General features: G+C 42.7%; 1 protein-coding gene across 3 annotated transcripts in view; it reads left to right on the forward strand.

Moving 5' to 3' along the window:
* CWC22 (CWC22 spliceosome associated protein) overlaps positions 1–13910 on the forward strand; it is a 377345-nt gene extending 363435 nt beyond the window's left edge. For all 3 annotated transcript variants that reach the window (XM_078681477.1, XM_078681479.1, XM_078681478.1), the window contains one exon: positions 13063–13910. In XM_078681477.1, the coding sequence (XP_078537603.1) occupies positions 13063–13274 (212 nt within the window). In that variant the 3' untranslated portion in view covers positions 13275–13910. The remainder of the gene's footprint in view (positions 1–13062) is intronic.
* Positions 13911–15898: the final 1988 nt, after the last annotated feature.

The raw sequence follows: 15898 nt of genomic DNA on the forward strand, positions 1-15898 counted from the left end.
CAGTGTCAAGAATGCTCTAGTGGTAAAGAAAGGTGTTAAAGCCCCAGATAACTTTCAGCTGTAGTCTTCAAATTGCTTACAGTTCAGGTCTCCTATTAAATCTGAAATTCCACTATACAATGAAAATGTTAAAAGATCTTATTGTGACTCCTTGACTTATATTTATTCAGACGTCACTGGGAAGGAGGTTGCTTCAGTGGCATTTTTTTCTGCCTGGGAGAGGGAATTAAAATTCATGTTCTTCACATTGAGCTCTCAATCCTGCTTCAGGACATAAGCAGTAACACCCTACCTATCTACCAAAGTACTTCAGCACCTTGGCAGGGTTAGGATACTGCACAACTTCAGAATTAGCAAGCCAGTATTCTTCACTTCCAACAAAGGATTGAATCTTGCTGTTAAAAAACATCTATGAGTTACATACTTTAATCCTGTAATTTCTTTTTAATTTCTCTTCATCTGACTGAGACTTCTAGCTCCATATTCCTTCCCGTATAATATTCCCTAGACATCAGACTGGATTCAGAAATTCTTGAGCAGTACATCTGCAGTACATCTGCATGCCGGTAGGTAGCATGGTATAGCCTAGTGTCCGCAGCATCTGCCCCGAAAGTGATGTGCGTGGTGCCTATATAGATGCCACCCCAGCGAGCTGACCGCCGACTTATTTTGATTGTTGTAGGGTCTAAATCCTGTCTGTGACAGACCCCCATCTGGGTAGTTTTGGGTGCGTGGAGCCCTGGAGCAGGGCCACGACTCCAAGGCCTGTGAAGTTTGTTTTGCCATGTACCCCAAGGCGCTGCAGGAGTGATCCCTGAAGCACAAGGTCACCCAATGCTTTAGGTCCTGGGCCTGTTCGCAAAACTATTCCAGGTACTTGTCAAAGCATTCGGTGCAGACGATGCTGATGCGGAGCCAAATTATGCCACCTGCTGGCACGCAAGGGTACTGCTCAAAATTTTCCGCTTCTAGTCAGACACCTGGGGAATATTCTGAGGTAAGGAATCTGTGGCTAGATAGTTCCTACCAGATAAGGCATTCCCAAAGGGAAGTAACTTGTTCATCACTCGCACCTGTAAATGTGAAAGACTATAGGCTCATTCATCGAAAACGTATTCGAATAGGCTTTAAAAGATCGTCCTGTTTTAAAAAGCAACTTAAGCAGGGCTTCCGGACAAAAAAGGTAAAGTAGCATGCTTGCCTCTACCGCCGCTTATAGCAACCTTTCTACATTTCTTTACCTAAAAATAGATTTTCTCTTTCAGTTACATCCCAAGAAAGGACACAGTATCATGCTATTGACTGTTATTAATGTTCTTCAACAGCAGCACCCTTTTATATCCCCAGATGCAAGACTGTCTGGATTCCTGTTTATTCATTTTCTTGTTCATTGCAAGCATAACGCTTATAACATACACCTTTCATGTCACATTTTTCCACTTAATTCTCAAAAGTTAATTTAGTATTCGTTGATATTAATTATGGATATCTATTTCATTTGAGTTCGATGCTATAGCACTCTGCTGCTGTCTGTATCGTGTTCTATGTTTACAAAGTCAGTACAGCCACCTGATGCTAGTTGTTTTTTGTTTTTTGTTTTGGGGCTTTGACATTAAACTAGCCTTTAATCCTAAAAGCATGTTTGTCATTCCTTCTTTTATTTGCTGAAACACTTATTCTTATGTGGTAAATATGGCTCCGATTTCTGCTGAGGTTTCTTTGTAGAGTTGAGGCAGCCACTGGATTTTCTTTCGATAGTGTGGTAGCAAGTGAAGTCAATGCATGTTTAGTGCACTTGCTGGGTGTAAGGCTTGGGCACTTTGCAAGCAATGTGCAAAACGAAGCTTGTGTCACCTCCCAGGCCCAGCGCAGAGAAGTTTGATGAAATAGACAGCTTGTGTGTAGCAGATTACAGAGAACATGTATGCTGCATTCGACCCTACCACAGAACCTGTGCAGGACTTGGATAGATGAATGAGATGTCTAGAGCTGGATGTACATACAGGATTAGGAGAGGAGTGTGTCCAGTCAACTTGTAGCACAATGTTGCATTACAAATGCAGTGTTCTTTGGAGATGAAGTGAAGATCGGTCGAAAAAATCTGCAGACACTTCCAGGAAAAATTAGGGAATACTTTAAAAAGTATCCTGGCACCCGCAGACTGCAAAAGCACCAACTTGTAGAGGGTCAGCATTTGCTATTCTGTGTAGAACTTCTGTAGACTCTTGAGTGCAGCACATGTATTTTAAGTACAATTTGAAGAGTGGTTAAGTCATAGTTTAAGTGTTAAGTAGGATACTTTTGGGTTTTTGTCCAGCAGTTGAGTTAGAACCTGTTCAGATTGTAGAGTGCTTCGTAACTGGACGCTGCAAAGGCATTTTTTAGCAAGAACGGAAAACAAAGCTAATGGTTTCTTTGTGCTGTGCCAATTGTGATGTATCTTCCATTAAAATGAAAGTTAGGAGTTGTTTACAGCTATTTGGTTTCATCCAAGTTGGCCACTTTGCGAAGTTAACTGGTAGGGACGAGGTGCATAATAGCTCTCATTGTTTTGTAAACTGGGGAGAATTTGAACGGCCCACACTTTTTTGGTTGCGCTAGGCAAACCTTCAAATTAGAGGAAGACGCAAGATCCCATATTTAGCATTTATTTGTAGTTCTTATTCTTCCTTTCTCTGCCATGGGAGTAGATGGAGTGAACACTTCTTCTCTTTGCTTTATGTGTGCCAGAGAGGTATTGTGGAGAATATTGGGTGTTTTATGTAACAGCATTAACATTTGTAGTATTTTCTTCTGCAGTTGAAAATATCAACTAACGAACGATCAGCTCATTGTCAACTGCTACAGCTCATAGGGCATACAGTCTTTTTAGTTTGTAAAGCTTATCTGCTGGCACGAACACTCACTTTGGCACAGATAATTGAGCATCCATGGATGTTTGCAGCGCTAGTGCAATGGTGATTACCCTGCAAAGTACTATGATAATAGAAGTGGAGTCCTGGAAAAATGTGGGGCTTATTCTAGAGATATAATAGTGATATGTTATAAGTGTGGGTCTAATCGTTGTTTGTTTCAATTCACATTTTTAGAGCTGTATGAAGTTTCCTACGGATTATGAATATTAGGATTATTATTGTTATAATTATCATTTGGGCATGCGAGAAGTGCAGCATCTACTCTCTTGGCGCTATACAAAGAAATATCAAGCATTGGGAAAATTTGAAACTTCCATAGGTTTCCTGTCCACGCAGCCAGATCTTTTACGTTTTACAGACTTTTTTAGAACATATTTTTATTGGTTTCTTTGTATTATCATAATACGTCTCAATATCTCATGCATTATATAGTTTCCTTTCGATCTTTTAGGCTAGGAGTTCCCTTGACAAATATCAAGATGTTGGATGACCATTCCAATTTCTACTTTCCTTCCTTCACATTGTTCGTCTCATCCCTCCTCAGTCAGTCTGATGTGTGCCCTCCACCTACACCTTTTTTATGAACCTTTCTCGGGCATCCTCTTCCCTCTTATATTACCTTATCAACTTTGCATCCATTCCTTTGCTATTGCTTTATTATGAGTGTTGTTTGGGCTTCCCAGTGTCACATTAGGTCTCTTGCCACTATAAATGTCAGAGGGCAAAATATAATGTTATACCTTGTTAGCTGATTTTTATCCCTGTACTCCAAGTGCAGTTTTCGGGCTAACACTTGACAAATGACCTTGGAGAATAGGCCCATTGTGTGGGGCAGACGCCTGTGGTAATCTGCTATGTGTAATATCTTTAACTTTATTAGTCGTACGTTTTGAGCTAATTACCACTTCTCTTGAGTGCCTAAATGCATAATCCCAGTAAAAAAAATACTGACATTCTCCTAGGCTTCTTTGCCATATTTTCCTTGGATGCTAAAGATTGTGTGGTGTATTGTTAATAATGGAGGAGATGGCTCCGTTACCTAGTTCCCTTCACTGTAATTGTCTTTCTAGACTTTCTGCCCTACCCTTCTGCCAGGTGTTTGAAGGGCAAGTTGTTTGCTACCATCATCTTTGAAGCCCAGTACTAGTACCAAACATTGGGGATTGCCATACCTTCTGCATAGACTATCCTGTATTAAGTCGATAATGCAATTCTAAGGCATCCCACGTCCCACACAAATATCCTTTGTTCCTCTTCCATTTCTGTTTTTAAAAAAAGTCTATAAGATCAAAAAAGGGATATTTTGCACTATGTATATGCGATGCAGCAGCGATATCATTTTAATGAGCGCCGCTCTCTCTAACATTGATAGTCACAGTGTACTCATTGTACTGCCTCCTCTTTTAATTTTTTCTAAGGGAGGTTTTAGATTATTTTTTATAGGAATGAGTCTTTACTTCTTGTGAATGTAATTCCTAAATATTACACATCACCTTTCCCAAGTCCAGTCTTGACTAATTATCTCTTTTTGTTCCCATTTCTCTGTCCTAAACATTAGCGATTTTTTTTGTCATTTAATTTTGTAGTTTGCAATTAGTAGGAATCTTTAAGATGTGTTCATAACGGTCGACATGGGTCTATTCTGCTGTGTCAAGTACAGTTGGATATCACCCACATAGAGGAAGATCCTTTCTTTTCTGCCCAACTGCCATCTGAATCCTTTTACCTCTGTGCTACCCTTGATCTAGCAGGTCAAGGGCTCTCCAGCAAGGGAGAAAAGAAGTGTGAAGAGGAACAGCCCTGTCTGGTCCCCTTCTTTAACTGGGTTTTATTTCCTTCCATTCACCCCCTCTTCTGCTGATATATATATATTTATTTATTTATTTATTTATATATATATATATATATATTTATATTTATTTATTTATTTTTAGCCCGGGCCTGACATTCCGGGCCTGTACCAAAACCTTCTAGTACTTGGAAGAGGTAGTTACATCTGATGGAATCAAATGCCTTTGAAAGATAGTATTACTTTAGTTTAATCTCCCCATCCCTTCTATCTATCCTGTTCTGTACCCTTCGTAAGTTCAGTCTATTAGACCGATTCATAATAAATTCTGTGTCGTTTGGATATATTACATAAGGTTTTACATTTGAAATTTGATTGGTTAAAATGTTTGCTAGAATTTTAACCTTCCTAGTAAGGAGGTAGATTGAATGTTAGGTGGACCATTCCTCCCCCGGTTAGCCCTACTTCTGTATTATGACTGTTGCTCTCCTGAGATTATAGAGAACCTTACTTTCTTTAAAAAGCTCTGTGAGCATGTCTCTTCAGTGGGTACCCAGAATAAAAAACTCCTGTACATTACCCCGGAAAGCCTTTTGGGCTCGTGGTCTTCCTGCTCACATTTGTTTACTGGCCTCATTTAGTGCGGAGAAAGGACAGAGGCCTTTGTCTTATTTTAGATCTTTAATCTCTCAATTTCTTCCTGTGGAAGAATGAATTCAAGATGCTCATGCTGACCCAGATTCTGTCTGCCCTCGATCTAGGAGTAGACTGGCTGGTAGCATTAAACCTGCAGCATTCCCATTTCGCTGTTCCTGTCCTGCAGACCCACAAGCGCTACTGGTGGTTCACGGTGGGCCAAGAACGATTTTAGTTTGCCATGCTTCCCTTTGGCTTGACCACAAAAGTGTTGGTGGTGGTCGTTCCATTTCTTTGGAGGTTGGGCATATCAGTCTTCCCCTGCTCAGACCCCTTGCTACTAAACGTGGGCTAGCAATATTTAGTCATAGACAACCTCTAGATGTTAGTGAACCCTCTGACATCATCAGTGTTCACTATCAATGTGCCGAAGTCAGACCAGACTACTTCACAGAGGCTCCTGTTCATCTGCGCCCTTCTGGAAATGGTGCATTTTTGGTCTTCCCTTTAACTCAATAAATCACTGCTGGGTTGGGGAGATCATCTTGGAGAGGTAGAGATCATAAGACTGGTCTCCAGCAGAAACCTGACTCCACATTAGCCTGTTGGAGTACTGGGCCATTTGTGTGGTGGTAAAAAACCTTCCTACTGTCCATCAAAGGGAGACTAATTCAGGTTTTCACGGGGAACACAACCACCATGTGGTTTTGCAACAAGTAAGGCGGGATGGAGTCCTGTAACAGGATACCCTTTGCCTCTGGAACTGGGTGAATCATCCGGGCATTTCCCTGGTTGTGCACCACCCTGTAAGGTGTTTAAAGTGCCAGAGTGAACGAAATCAAGTCGGCGTCACAAATGGCAGTTACACGCGGAGGCGTCTTAGGGTGTATTCCAGCAATAGGGAGAACCATGGTTCAGTCTGTTTGCTACTTCTAAGAATGCGCAATGCCAGCACTTTTGCACACTGCCATTCCCAAGAAGACTCATTCTGCATAGAGGGAACATCAAGACTCCTATATACCTTCCTGCCTCTGCCTCGAGCTCTAAATAAGATCAGGAATGTCTGAGCCCTAGTCATCTTAGTCTGTTTAGATCGGGCCAAGAGAGTGTGGTACCTGAACTTCTGGACAGGAACCATCTGTCCTCTTATTAAGCTTACCCCATGTTTGCCCCTAAACCGGTTGTGATGCCACAGTGGGATCTTAATTTGGTGCTCACTTTTTTAATGTACACCCCCTTGAGCCGAAGCACGGCTGACCATAACGTCTCCTGCTTTGAAGATTGTTTTTCTTGTCGTAATAACTTCAGCTTATCGATTGAGAGAGATTCAGGCTTTTTCCGTCCAGCAACCTTACACCACTTTTTCCCAGACAAACTGGTACTGAGGACTAGAACAGACTTTTTGCCACGGGATGTGCTTCCTTTCCGTGTTGGCGTGTTTTGCTCCTCCTGCTACTCGAAGGAGGATGTGATTCTAGTGATTGGCCTCCAAAAGAGCATTGTTTTTTATACATTGATAGCACCAAACACAATCGGGTGGACCATAGCTCTTTGTAGGGCAAAGAAAGGCAAGGCAGTGCAAAAAAGGGCTGTTTAAAGCCTGTGGAGCCTCTCACTGGCAAATGCCAGTGACAGACTCCTGTTTGGTTTGCCTGGGGTGCCTGAAGCTGGATCAGGCGATTCCGGAGCAGGAGATGAAGCTTCTGGCATCCAAAAATTGGAAGACTCTGATCTGCTTTAGGTCCCGATTGTGTAGAAGGTTCCGAGCCTGCTCTTGGAGTCCTTCCTGTCGGTCGCTGTCACTCAAAATCCTCGTTGGTCACAAATGCTAAAAATCTAAGACGTTGAAGCTCTCTTAGATTTCACCACGCCGGTCCAAGTAAATGAACGAGTCACAGGAACGACGCCACAAGTTAAGGCCCCATTTGCACACTCCACCAGTGCCCCTGATCCTGGGGCCACCGCGCACCTCTCTGAATTTGCCAGAGCGAGACCGGCCCAACTCAAGGAATTCTATGAAGCCATGTACCTCATATTTAAACGACCACACCCCTCTGGAGCGCCTTTGGGCCCTACAGGTCAGCGTGCTGGATCCATTCATGTATCAGGACTGACCCTGGTTGCTAATCCACAACCTTTGCCAGTGCTGTTGCATGCGCCACTGAGCCCATAGTCCTTCCTGTCTCCGATACTATCCTGACCGGTGTTGTGCGAGGTCAACCAAACTTATAAGATCATCCAGGTCAGAGACAGCACCTCCTTTGTTTGATAGGCCCTGTGCGGATTTTGGCAGGGGTGGATCTGATGATCCGTATGGCTACCCTGAACCTCAAGAAGACCCTTTGGCTCAACCAGACGATGACAACAGGTATGAGGAACTGGCTGACGCCTCTGATCAGGACACCTCTCTCGATGCTGGCCCGGTCTCCCCTCCTAGTGTGGCTCCGTTTGCTATGACAGTGAGGAAGGGACGCTGAGGTTCTCTGCCTTCAACTATCCTTCAGGGATGTCTCCCACAGAATCCCTACCACCCTTTAATGAAACTCTTTCTGATTTTCTGCTCAGGCCTTGGGCCCCGCCTTTCACTGGCACCTGGTTTCGTAGGATGATTGCATGTGCCACCGCCATGCTCCTAGGGACCCAGCTTTCTTCACCAGGAGATCGGAGAACTCTGGTCTCTGGCAGAGTCTCTTCAGCTCCACATCAACTTGTTGAAGTTGAGAGCAATTCGCTTGGCATTTAAAGCCTTCTGTCCATCCATCAAGGTAAGGATGGTTCAGGTATTCACAGACAACATCACCGCCATGTGGAACTGCATTAAACAGGGCTTGGTCGCCGAGCCTGTACCAAGGAGTTCTGCACCTCTGGACGTGGCAGGAATGTCAGGACATCTTCCTGGTTGTACAACACTTGGTGGATCTCTGAACACCAAGCCGGAAGAACTCCGCTGTCAGTGCCTTACGGATCACGAATTGCATCTAAATCTGGAGGTGGTGCATGATCTCTACAAAGAATGGGGAGACCCTTCCCTCGATCTACTCGCCACCACTGATATTGCGCAATGTCAGTGTTAGACCTGGCATCCTGGTTGTGGTCTTTCCTCAGACTTTTTGCCATTACCTCCTCTTTTTGCTGATTCTTTTTGTTGGTCTTAGGAATCTGAACATGTTACCACTGCTAACCAGTGCTAATGTGCATGTGCTACTCCCCTGAAAAGGATGACCATGTTTATACCTGATTGCCATATTTGATTTACTGGTAAGTCCCTTGTAAAATGGTATACAATGTACCCAGAGCCTGTACTTAAAATGCTGCTAGTGGGACTGCAGCACAAATAGTGCATCTCACATAAGTAGCCTTTCAAACCTGTCTCAAGCCGTCGCTGCAGTGCCTGTGTGTGCAGTTTACCTCTACTTCAACTTGGCACTTTAAGCTACTTGCCAAGCCTTAAACTCCCCTTTTATTACATACAGGTCACCCCTAAGGTAGGCCCTAAGTAACCCTAAGGGCAGGGTGCCATGTAAGTAAAAGGTAGAATGTGTGTTTAACCTTTACATGTCCTAATTGTGACAACCCCCCCCCCCAGATTTGTTTTTACTACTGTGAGGCCTACCACTTTCACAGGCTAGCATTGGGATTTCCTTACTACACTTTTAAGTTGTAATTCCTGACCAGAGAGGAAAAACATTTTCATGTTTCATATCTTTGAAATTGTAATGATAAATCCTCATAATTTGTGAAGTTGGATTTAACATTACTGTTTTTGAAATGCCAATTTTAGAAAGGGTTAACTAAATCATGAAGGAACCGATTCCGGCCCCATAAAGCTGCACAGCCAAATATATGCATGAATCCAATGAATTAAATTTATATCCATTCTTTCATTTTCTCATGTTTTCTTTTTTCTTCCATTTTAATCCTTACTTGTTCATTTGTTCAATTCATTTTATCCAAATTGTTACATCGTCCAAAATCCACAGATTCTCAAAGGCATGGGATTCATTTCATGTCATATTTTAGTACGTGAGCCCAATGCATTTCAGGAGTAACACTCCCTTCGTCAGGGGCATCATGACATATTAACAAGACATCCGAGTAAAATAAAGGTTTCTCGTCCTGCAACCAAAGATTCCATCTCTTCCGTTTGTCTAGCGTGCCATCGCACACATATTCTGTTCTAATGCGAACTAGTATTGCGCTCCAAGAATTATTATGAGACGAAGCGCGGAGAAAGTTTTGCACGCCTGAAACGTTGTGAATGGATAATATTGGAATAAAAGAGGTCAGAAATATGAATACACAGGTGTGCATCTCACTCATACTTTACTCATTGTAATTTTAGAAAGTGGACATGTCTCTGCACTTACTGCTCTGTGTGCCTGACAGCCTGTCTCTAATACATGTGCGGGGTTGGTGACAGCTGCACTTTGTTAATTCCCTCAAGGCAGCCACAACGCAGGAAGGATAGGTGTGTCGGAGTACCCATCTACATACATCTGCATTCTTATGGCCTTGCCTAGGCAGGATGTAAGGAAGGTGCATACACTTTACTTGAATAGGCTGTGTCCTGTTCCCCACACAAAGTACTGATTACCTCCCACAGATAGCCTGGCAGACAGGACTGGGTTAAAAGGGACACTTGTGCTTTTCAGAGAGCTGCTTTGAAGCCACCCCCACATCAAAGGCACTTTTGGATATAAGTATTGAGTATCTGACACCCTAAAATCAGACACTACTGGAATTGTAACTGAAGCTCTGCCAGAAGAACTGCTGTGCTGCTCAAAGGACTCAACTGGACTGCTGATCTGGAAGGCTTTTTTTCCTGTTTGTTGCGCTACTTCCTGCTGTTCTCTGGCTCTGCTGAAGGAGAACTGGACTCTGCCTTCAATCCAAGTAATCTCCAAGGGCTTGTTTATTTATTTATTTATTCAGAGTTTTATATAGCGCGAACAAGATCTTTGCAGATATCAGAGCGCTTCACAGATGCCTTGCCTCCTGTTGCTGAGACTCAGGGATATCAATGTCTTTACTCCTGCTCTTGTGCCTTGCTCACTGGAACTGGCCTAGATACTTGCAACACGGATTTCAATGCATCTCTTGTCTGTGTGTAGCAGAACTGGCGTATCGACCCAGTTGCGGCAGTAAAATCAGTGCATCACTTCAAAACCCGTGATTTGCCTCCAGAAATCGCTGCATCGGGTAGCATGGCCGTCGCAGCTTGGTGAGATAGGCGCATCCCCTTGACTGCGTGGCAGAATTCAGCACATCGTTCGAGACTTCTCGACTCCAGCACCAGTCTTCCATTTGTTCTTTTTAAATTCAGTATCTCAACTCTTGTACATTGGAGTTTTGTCGTTTTGGTCTTACTTTGTTAAGAATATAATCAATTTTTCTACACCGGTTTGGAGTTTTTGTGTGGTGTATTCATTGTGTTGCAGTGGGTGTGTGTGTTTCACAAATATTTTACATAATGCCTATTTACATAAGTCTAACTGCTCTGTGCCAAGCTACAAAGGGTGAGCATAGGTTATCTGTGAGCGTGCATCTAGCTTACTCTGACTAGAATGGTGGTTCCTGCCTGGCCCGGGTGCAGACCTCAGCCCATTTCTAACAGTATGCTCTTCTGTACATTGGAGTTTCCAAAGCATCTGTCTCTCAGAGACGTCTTCCGATTGGGCAGGAACTCTGGACTCCTGTCAGCTTTTCTGCCGAAACCACTCCTGCCCCGAGTTCTTCTCAAGAATATCAGGACCGACCGGGCCCTAGTCATCTTAGTGACTCCAGATTGAGCTTGAAGATTATGGTATCTAGAACCTGTGGACCTGAGCACCTGTCCTCCAATCAGCCTGCCCCATCGGGAGGGTCTCCAGTCGCACCAACAGGACAAGGTCCGCTATCTGAACCTGTGCACATTCCAGCTTCATGCATGGAGATTGAGCAGCAACAGTTGAAGATCTTCTGCCTCCCTCCTTTAGTCTGTGAAGTCATCTTGACAGCCAGACGTCCGTCAACAAAAATGATGTACGCCTGATGGTGGGTGAAGTTAGTGGCTTGGTGGGCTGAAAAACACATTGACCCTAAAAGGGCACCGTCATCATCGTTTGCACCAAAGTACACCGGGTGGACAATCAGCTATTTATAGGATTCACTGGAGCGAAGAAGGGGAAAGCAGTGCAGAAGAGGTCTATCGCCAGATAGATTGTAGTTTGCATCAGGGTCTGCTACACATTAGCCAAGAAGGAGGCCCCTGAGGGCTTGCACGCTCATTCCACCAGATGCAAAGTTAGTCTAATGTGTTAGCTTGTGGAATTTCCATCCTGGACGTCTCTCAGGCTGCTATGTGGCATCCTTGCACACATTTGGTAAGCACTACTTGCTGCCTTGGCAGCCAGGTCAGTCGTGACAGGCACTTTGCTAATTCGGTCCTCCAGGACATTTTAGTTTGAGTCACTTTGCACGCCCACGTCACGGGGGATGCATTGCTCTGGTTTCTATTTTAAGGTAAGGAATCTGCAGCTGAAAGTCTCCATCATATTAATAAGTTACTTACCTTTGGTAGCGCCTTATCTGGTAGAGACTCTGTCTAGCCACAGATTTCCTACAGACCCACCCATCCTCCCCGTTCTGTGAACTGGACTCTTCCACCTAAAAGGTCCTTTTAGGCCCTTACATTCAGCACATTGGTCTCACAGCTTCTGACGTGCCTCTGTGCTTCTGGCGTAGTAGTGGTCATGAAAGAAACTGATACCGCACTGAGGTGGCTCCTATATAGGTTCCACGCATGTCATATTTGGTGCGTTTGATGCGGAGCCGATTGATGTCACCTGCCAGCATGCAGAGGTACTGCTCAACATTTTCTGGATCCAATCTGAAGCCTGGGGAATATTCTCAGGTAAGTAATTCATGGCTAGATAGTCTCTATCAGCTAAGGCGTTACCAAAGGTAAATAACTTGTTCTTTGGGATGTGCTTCTGTGTACAGTGCATATTTCCTCGCCCTAATATCCTATCTTTTCCATGGTGAACGCCACCCGATTTATTTATTTATTTTAATATATGAACCCATCGAAAACACGGTTTGTGATAGTGAGTACTGTCCTGGCCCACAACATTTGACTATCTGTGCATACCCTACACTTCTATCAAGAATAGTGGCGGATGTACATCCGTCCCCCTGTGGACAGTACTGCATAAAGAGAAAAGAACCCTGAAACCACTGAGCTCCAAGGGGCACAAACCCCAACACACAAACATCCCTAGTTTGGACAATAGAAAGAAACAAGACCCTCTAGGCTACTTAACTTGTTCCTGCCATTTGAATAGCATATAGTAGAAAGAATTCAAGTATGTTCACAGCTCCATTCCACCATTTGAACATTCCATCAAAGAGGTGGGAAACTGCAGAGTGCCACAGTTGACTCTTTTCCTCTTTATCAACAGTCCAGAACAGAACGAAAAAGTCTAGACCCTCACAGCTCCTTTTTTCCCCTTTTTTAAAATAAAGAGACCAAACAACTACACTGCTCCTTTTGCTAACTGTATTTCTCGTTATTTCTACTCTCTTATGCTCTCTTTCTCGGTCGTTTTTTCTCCTTTTCAGTTTCCTACCTGAGGTGTTGTAAGAAAAATATCGCTCAACATACTCTCTTAGCTAATTATAGTTATTCTGTATTTCTGTAAACGGGGATGAATATTAACATCTTTTCATATCTGTCAATTTCAGATGCAACCGGAAGAAATAGGACCACGCAAAAAAAGAAGCAAAGTAAACAGCCAACTACAGAAATAAGGAAAAGGCATGAAAGTGAAAAGAAAACTGAAAGGCAACAGAAGAGCAACAAAGAAGAAAGGAAAAAGTCGGAGAAATCGGACAGACATTCACATTATTCGTTACATCAAAAAAGTTCTCATCGATCACCCCTGTTATCCCATTGAAAGCACATGTACTGTAGAATTTTCAAACCTAGTTTCAAAATTACTATTCAGTATTTTGGATCGGTACCACATGATTTGGAGAAATACAACATTTGAGGGACTACTTGTATATTTTTTCAGAGTTCTGAAATATTCCCCAGGTCCTGTTCCATATTTTATGGACATCATGTTGAATGGCATACCAAATCATCAGAAACAGTTATTCTCTGTAAAAAAAAAACTTTTAAAAGGTTAACCATGAGGATAATATAACTTGTGGCTGCCCTTGTGCTAATGTCATTGTTACATATTGCGTTTCTATTTTTTTAATAAATGCTGTTTTCTGCATTGGAACAACTTTTTTAACCCATTTTACATTAAAAAACATGCAGTTGTGGTGTTGTCCCACGCAATGTATTTGCAGGGGTGAGCATATTTTGTAAATGTTTATTGTGTTTCTAAATGTAATTATACATTTTTCATTAGGAAGACAGATAGTGCCGAAACTAAATAGTGACTTGTCAAACATATTATTTTTTTTTTCTTCTTGAAATACTTTTTTGGGACCTTGGATAAATGATTGTACATTCTAATTCATTTGCTTTTGTGTCTTTACTGCCTAAATCGTGTTTATTATTAAAAAACCTACATCTCAAACATTTGAAATTGGTATTGTATTTCTAACAGAAACATTTCCTCTGCAATTTGAACATTGAAATGCATATCACTGCTCTGTTAGGCCCCTTCGAAACTTGTATTTGCTTGTTAATTCCAACTTTCACATCTAATTTATTTGATAAGTGAAACTGTCTGTATGTTTGTACAATAATTTGCTGAAATTGTGGATATGTCATATTTATTAATTATAATAGTTTATTCCCTAAATAAGTCCCGATTAAAAGATTTCCTAGATAAACGGGTATTAAAACTATGAACTTGACCAAAAAAAGACTATGGAAGTATTTAATTTTGCTTGCATCTTATAATGAGCATGGGACAGTTGAACACTCTTTACTGGGGTTTCCAGTTTTCATTGCTTATTTTCGGAGTATTGGTGTTATTTGTTTTTCCTCATCTGTCTCCATGAATATTTGAATCTATAATTCACCTGTGTTCATAGCTTTTTAAATTAAGAAATAACAGGGAAAATGTTGGAATCTTATTCTTTATGGAAAAAAAGTGTATTACTGTAAATAATTACCCACACAAACTATGGTGTCCACAATATTTGAATTGAGTGTTTCTGATTACTGCCTCAAGCATTGTCTGCTCTGACATATAACCATTTTCCCAGCTCTAGTTGGAGAGAATATGAGTCCTTCCGAGATTAGTCAAAAATCCTTGCCGGTTAAACGCACAAAAAAAGTCAATAAGTTAAACCTGTGCTTGAACCATGGTAGCTATGGCATCAAGAAGACAGGCTTAACTTAAGAAAAGTGTGCAAAGTATTTAGCTATTAAAAAACAATTAAAAAGTCAAAGCAAATAAAAAAAACACAATGTCTAAAGATCACATATAAGAAAAATTACAATGATTCAAACCTAATCGGAAAAGCTGGGTGTTAGAAATGGGGGTCTTTAGTTGGCACAGGTAGGTACCTTTGTCCAAAGAGGGACCATTGCTTTTAGTCAGGATAAGGGAGATGCACACTTTAGATAACCCCTGCTCACCCCCTTGGTAGCTTGGCACAAGCAGACAGGCTTATCCCAAAGGCAATGTGTAAATTATTTGTACTCAAAAGACACAGTAATACAGTGATAACACAACACCACAAATGGACACCACGCCAGTTAAAAAAAAGAAAGTATCTTTATCTAAACTCAACAAGACCAAAATAACAAAAGTCCATCATACAGGTAATAAAATATGACTTTAGAACAGTTATTCCAAAAATAAAGCTTGTAGAAACCAAATAGCTTCACCTGGGACTATTTGCAACATTGTTACAGCAATAAATCCAAAGTGCGGCTTCGACTACGAGTAGTACGGCATCTGGCACAGTGTCACACAGACCCCGAAACAAACAGTGCCATGGAATCTAAGTCTACGACTATGCACGGCCTCGTGGGAGTGAGGCGTTGGTGCTGAGGTCGAGGCCCTCTCCTACAGGGGAGGCAAGGCGGCCTTTCCGCGACGAGGTGACATGTCGTGTCCTGGACAGGGGAATACGGTTGCGTCAGCGGTGAGGCGTCTGTTCCGGTGACGATGCAGAGTCTGAGTTCGTGGAGTCACCCTGTGTGGTTACTGGCAGGCTCTGGCGATGACTGAGTCGGTGCCAGCGCTGGCGTTGGGAAATGCTGATAACTACAGGTGTCGAAGGGCGTTGGAGCTGTGATGCTGGCCGGGCAGTGTGTTTACTTCATGAGCGGTGCCTGGGCCTTGGTGCTGGTCGCGACGTCACTGACGGCATTGGAGACCAGTCACTTCTCTTATGTTTCTGCCAGCGCCCAACAGCAGGAACAACCTCCTGAGGCTCAAAACTGGAATAGGCTCCTCCTGGCATGTCAGAACTCTCAGCAATAGAGTTCAGGGGAGCAGGGGATGAAGTCTTTGTGTCCCTGAGACTTCAGAACAGGAAGCCTGCTCACTCAGGCCTTTGGTGATTCTCCTTCAAGCAGGTTCACAGCAAAGTTCCAGTCTTTGTC

The sequence above is a fragment of the Lissotriton helveticus genome, chromosome 3_1 (assembly GCF_964261635.1).
Source record: "Lissotriton helveticus chromosome 3_1, aLisHel1.1, whole genome shotgun sequence".
Lineage (NCBI taxonomy): Eukaryota > Metazoa > Chordata > Amphibia > Caudata > Salamandridae > Lissotriton > Lissotriton helveticus.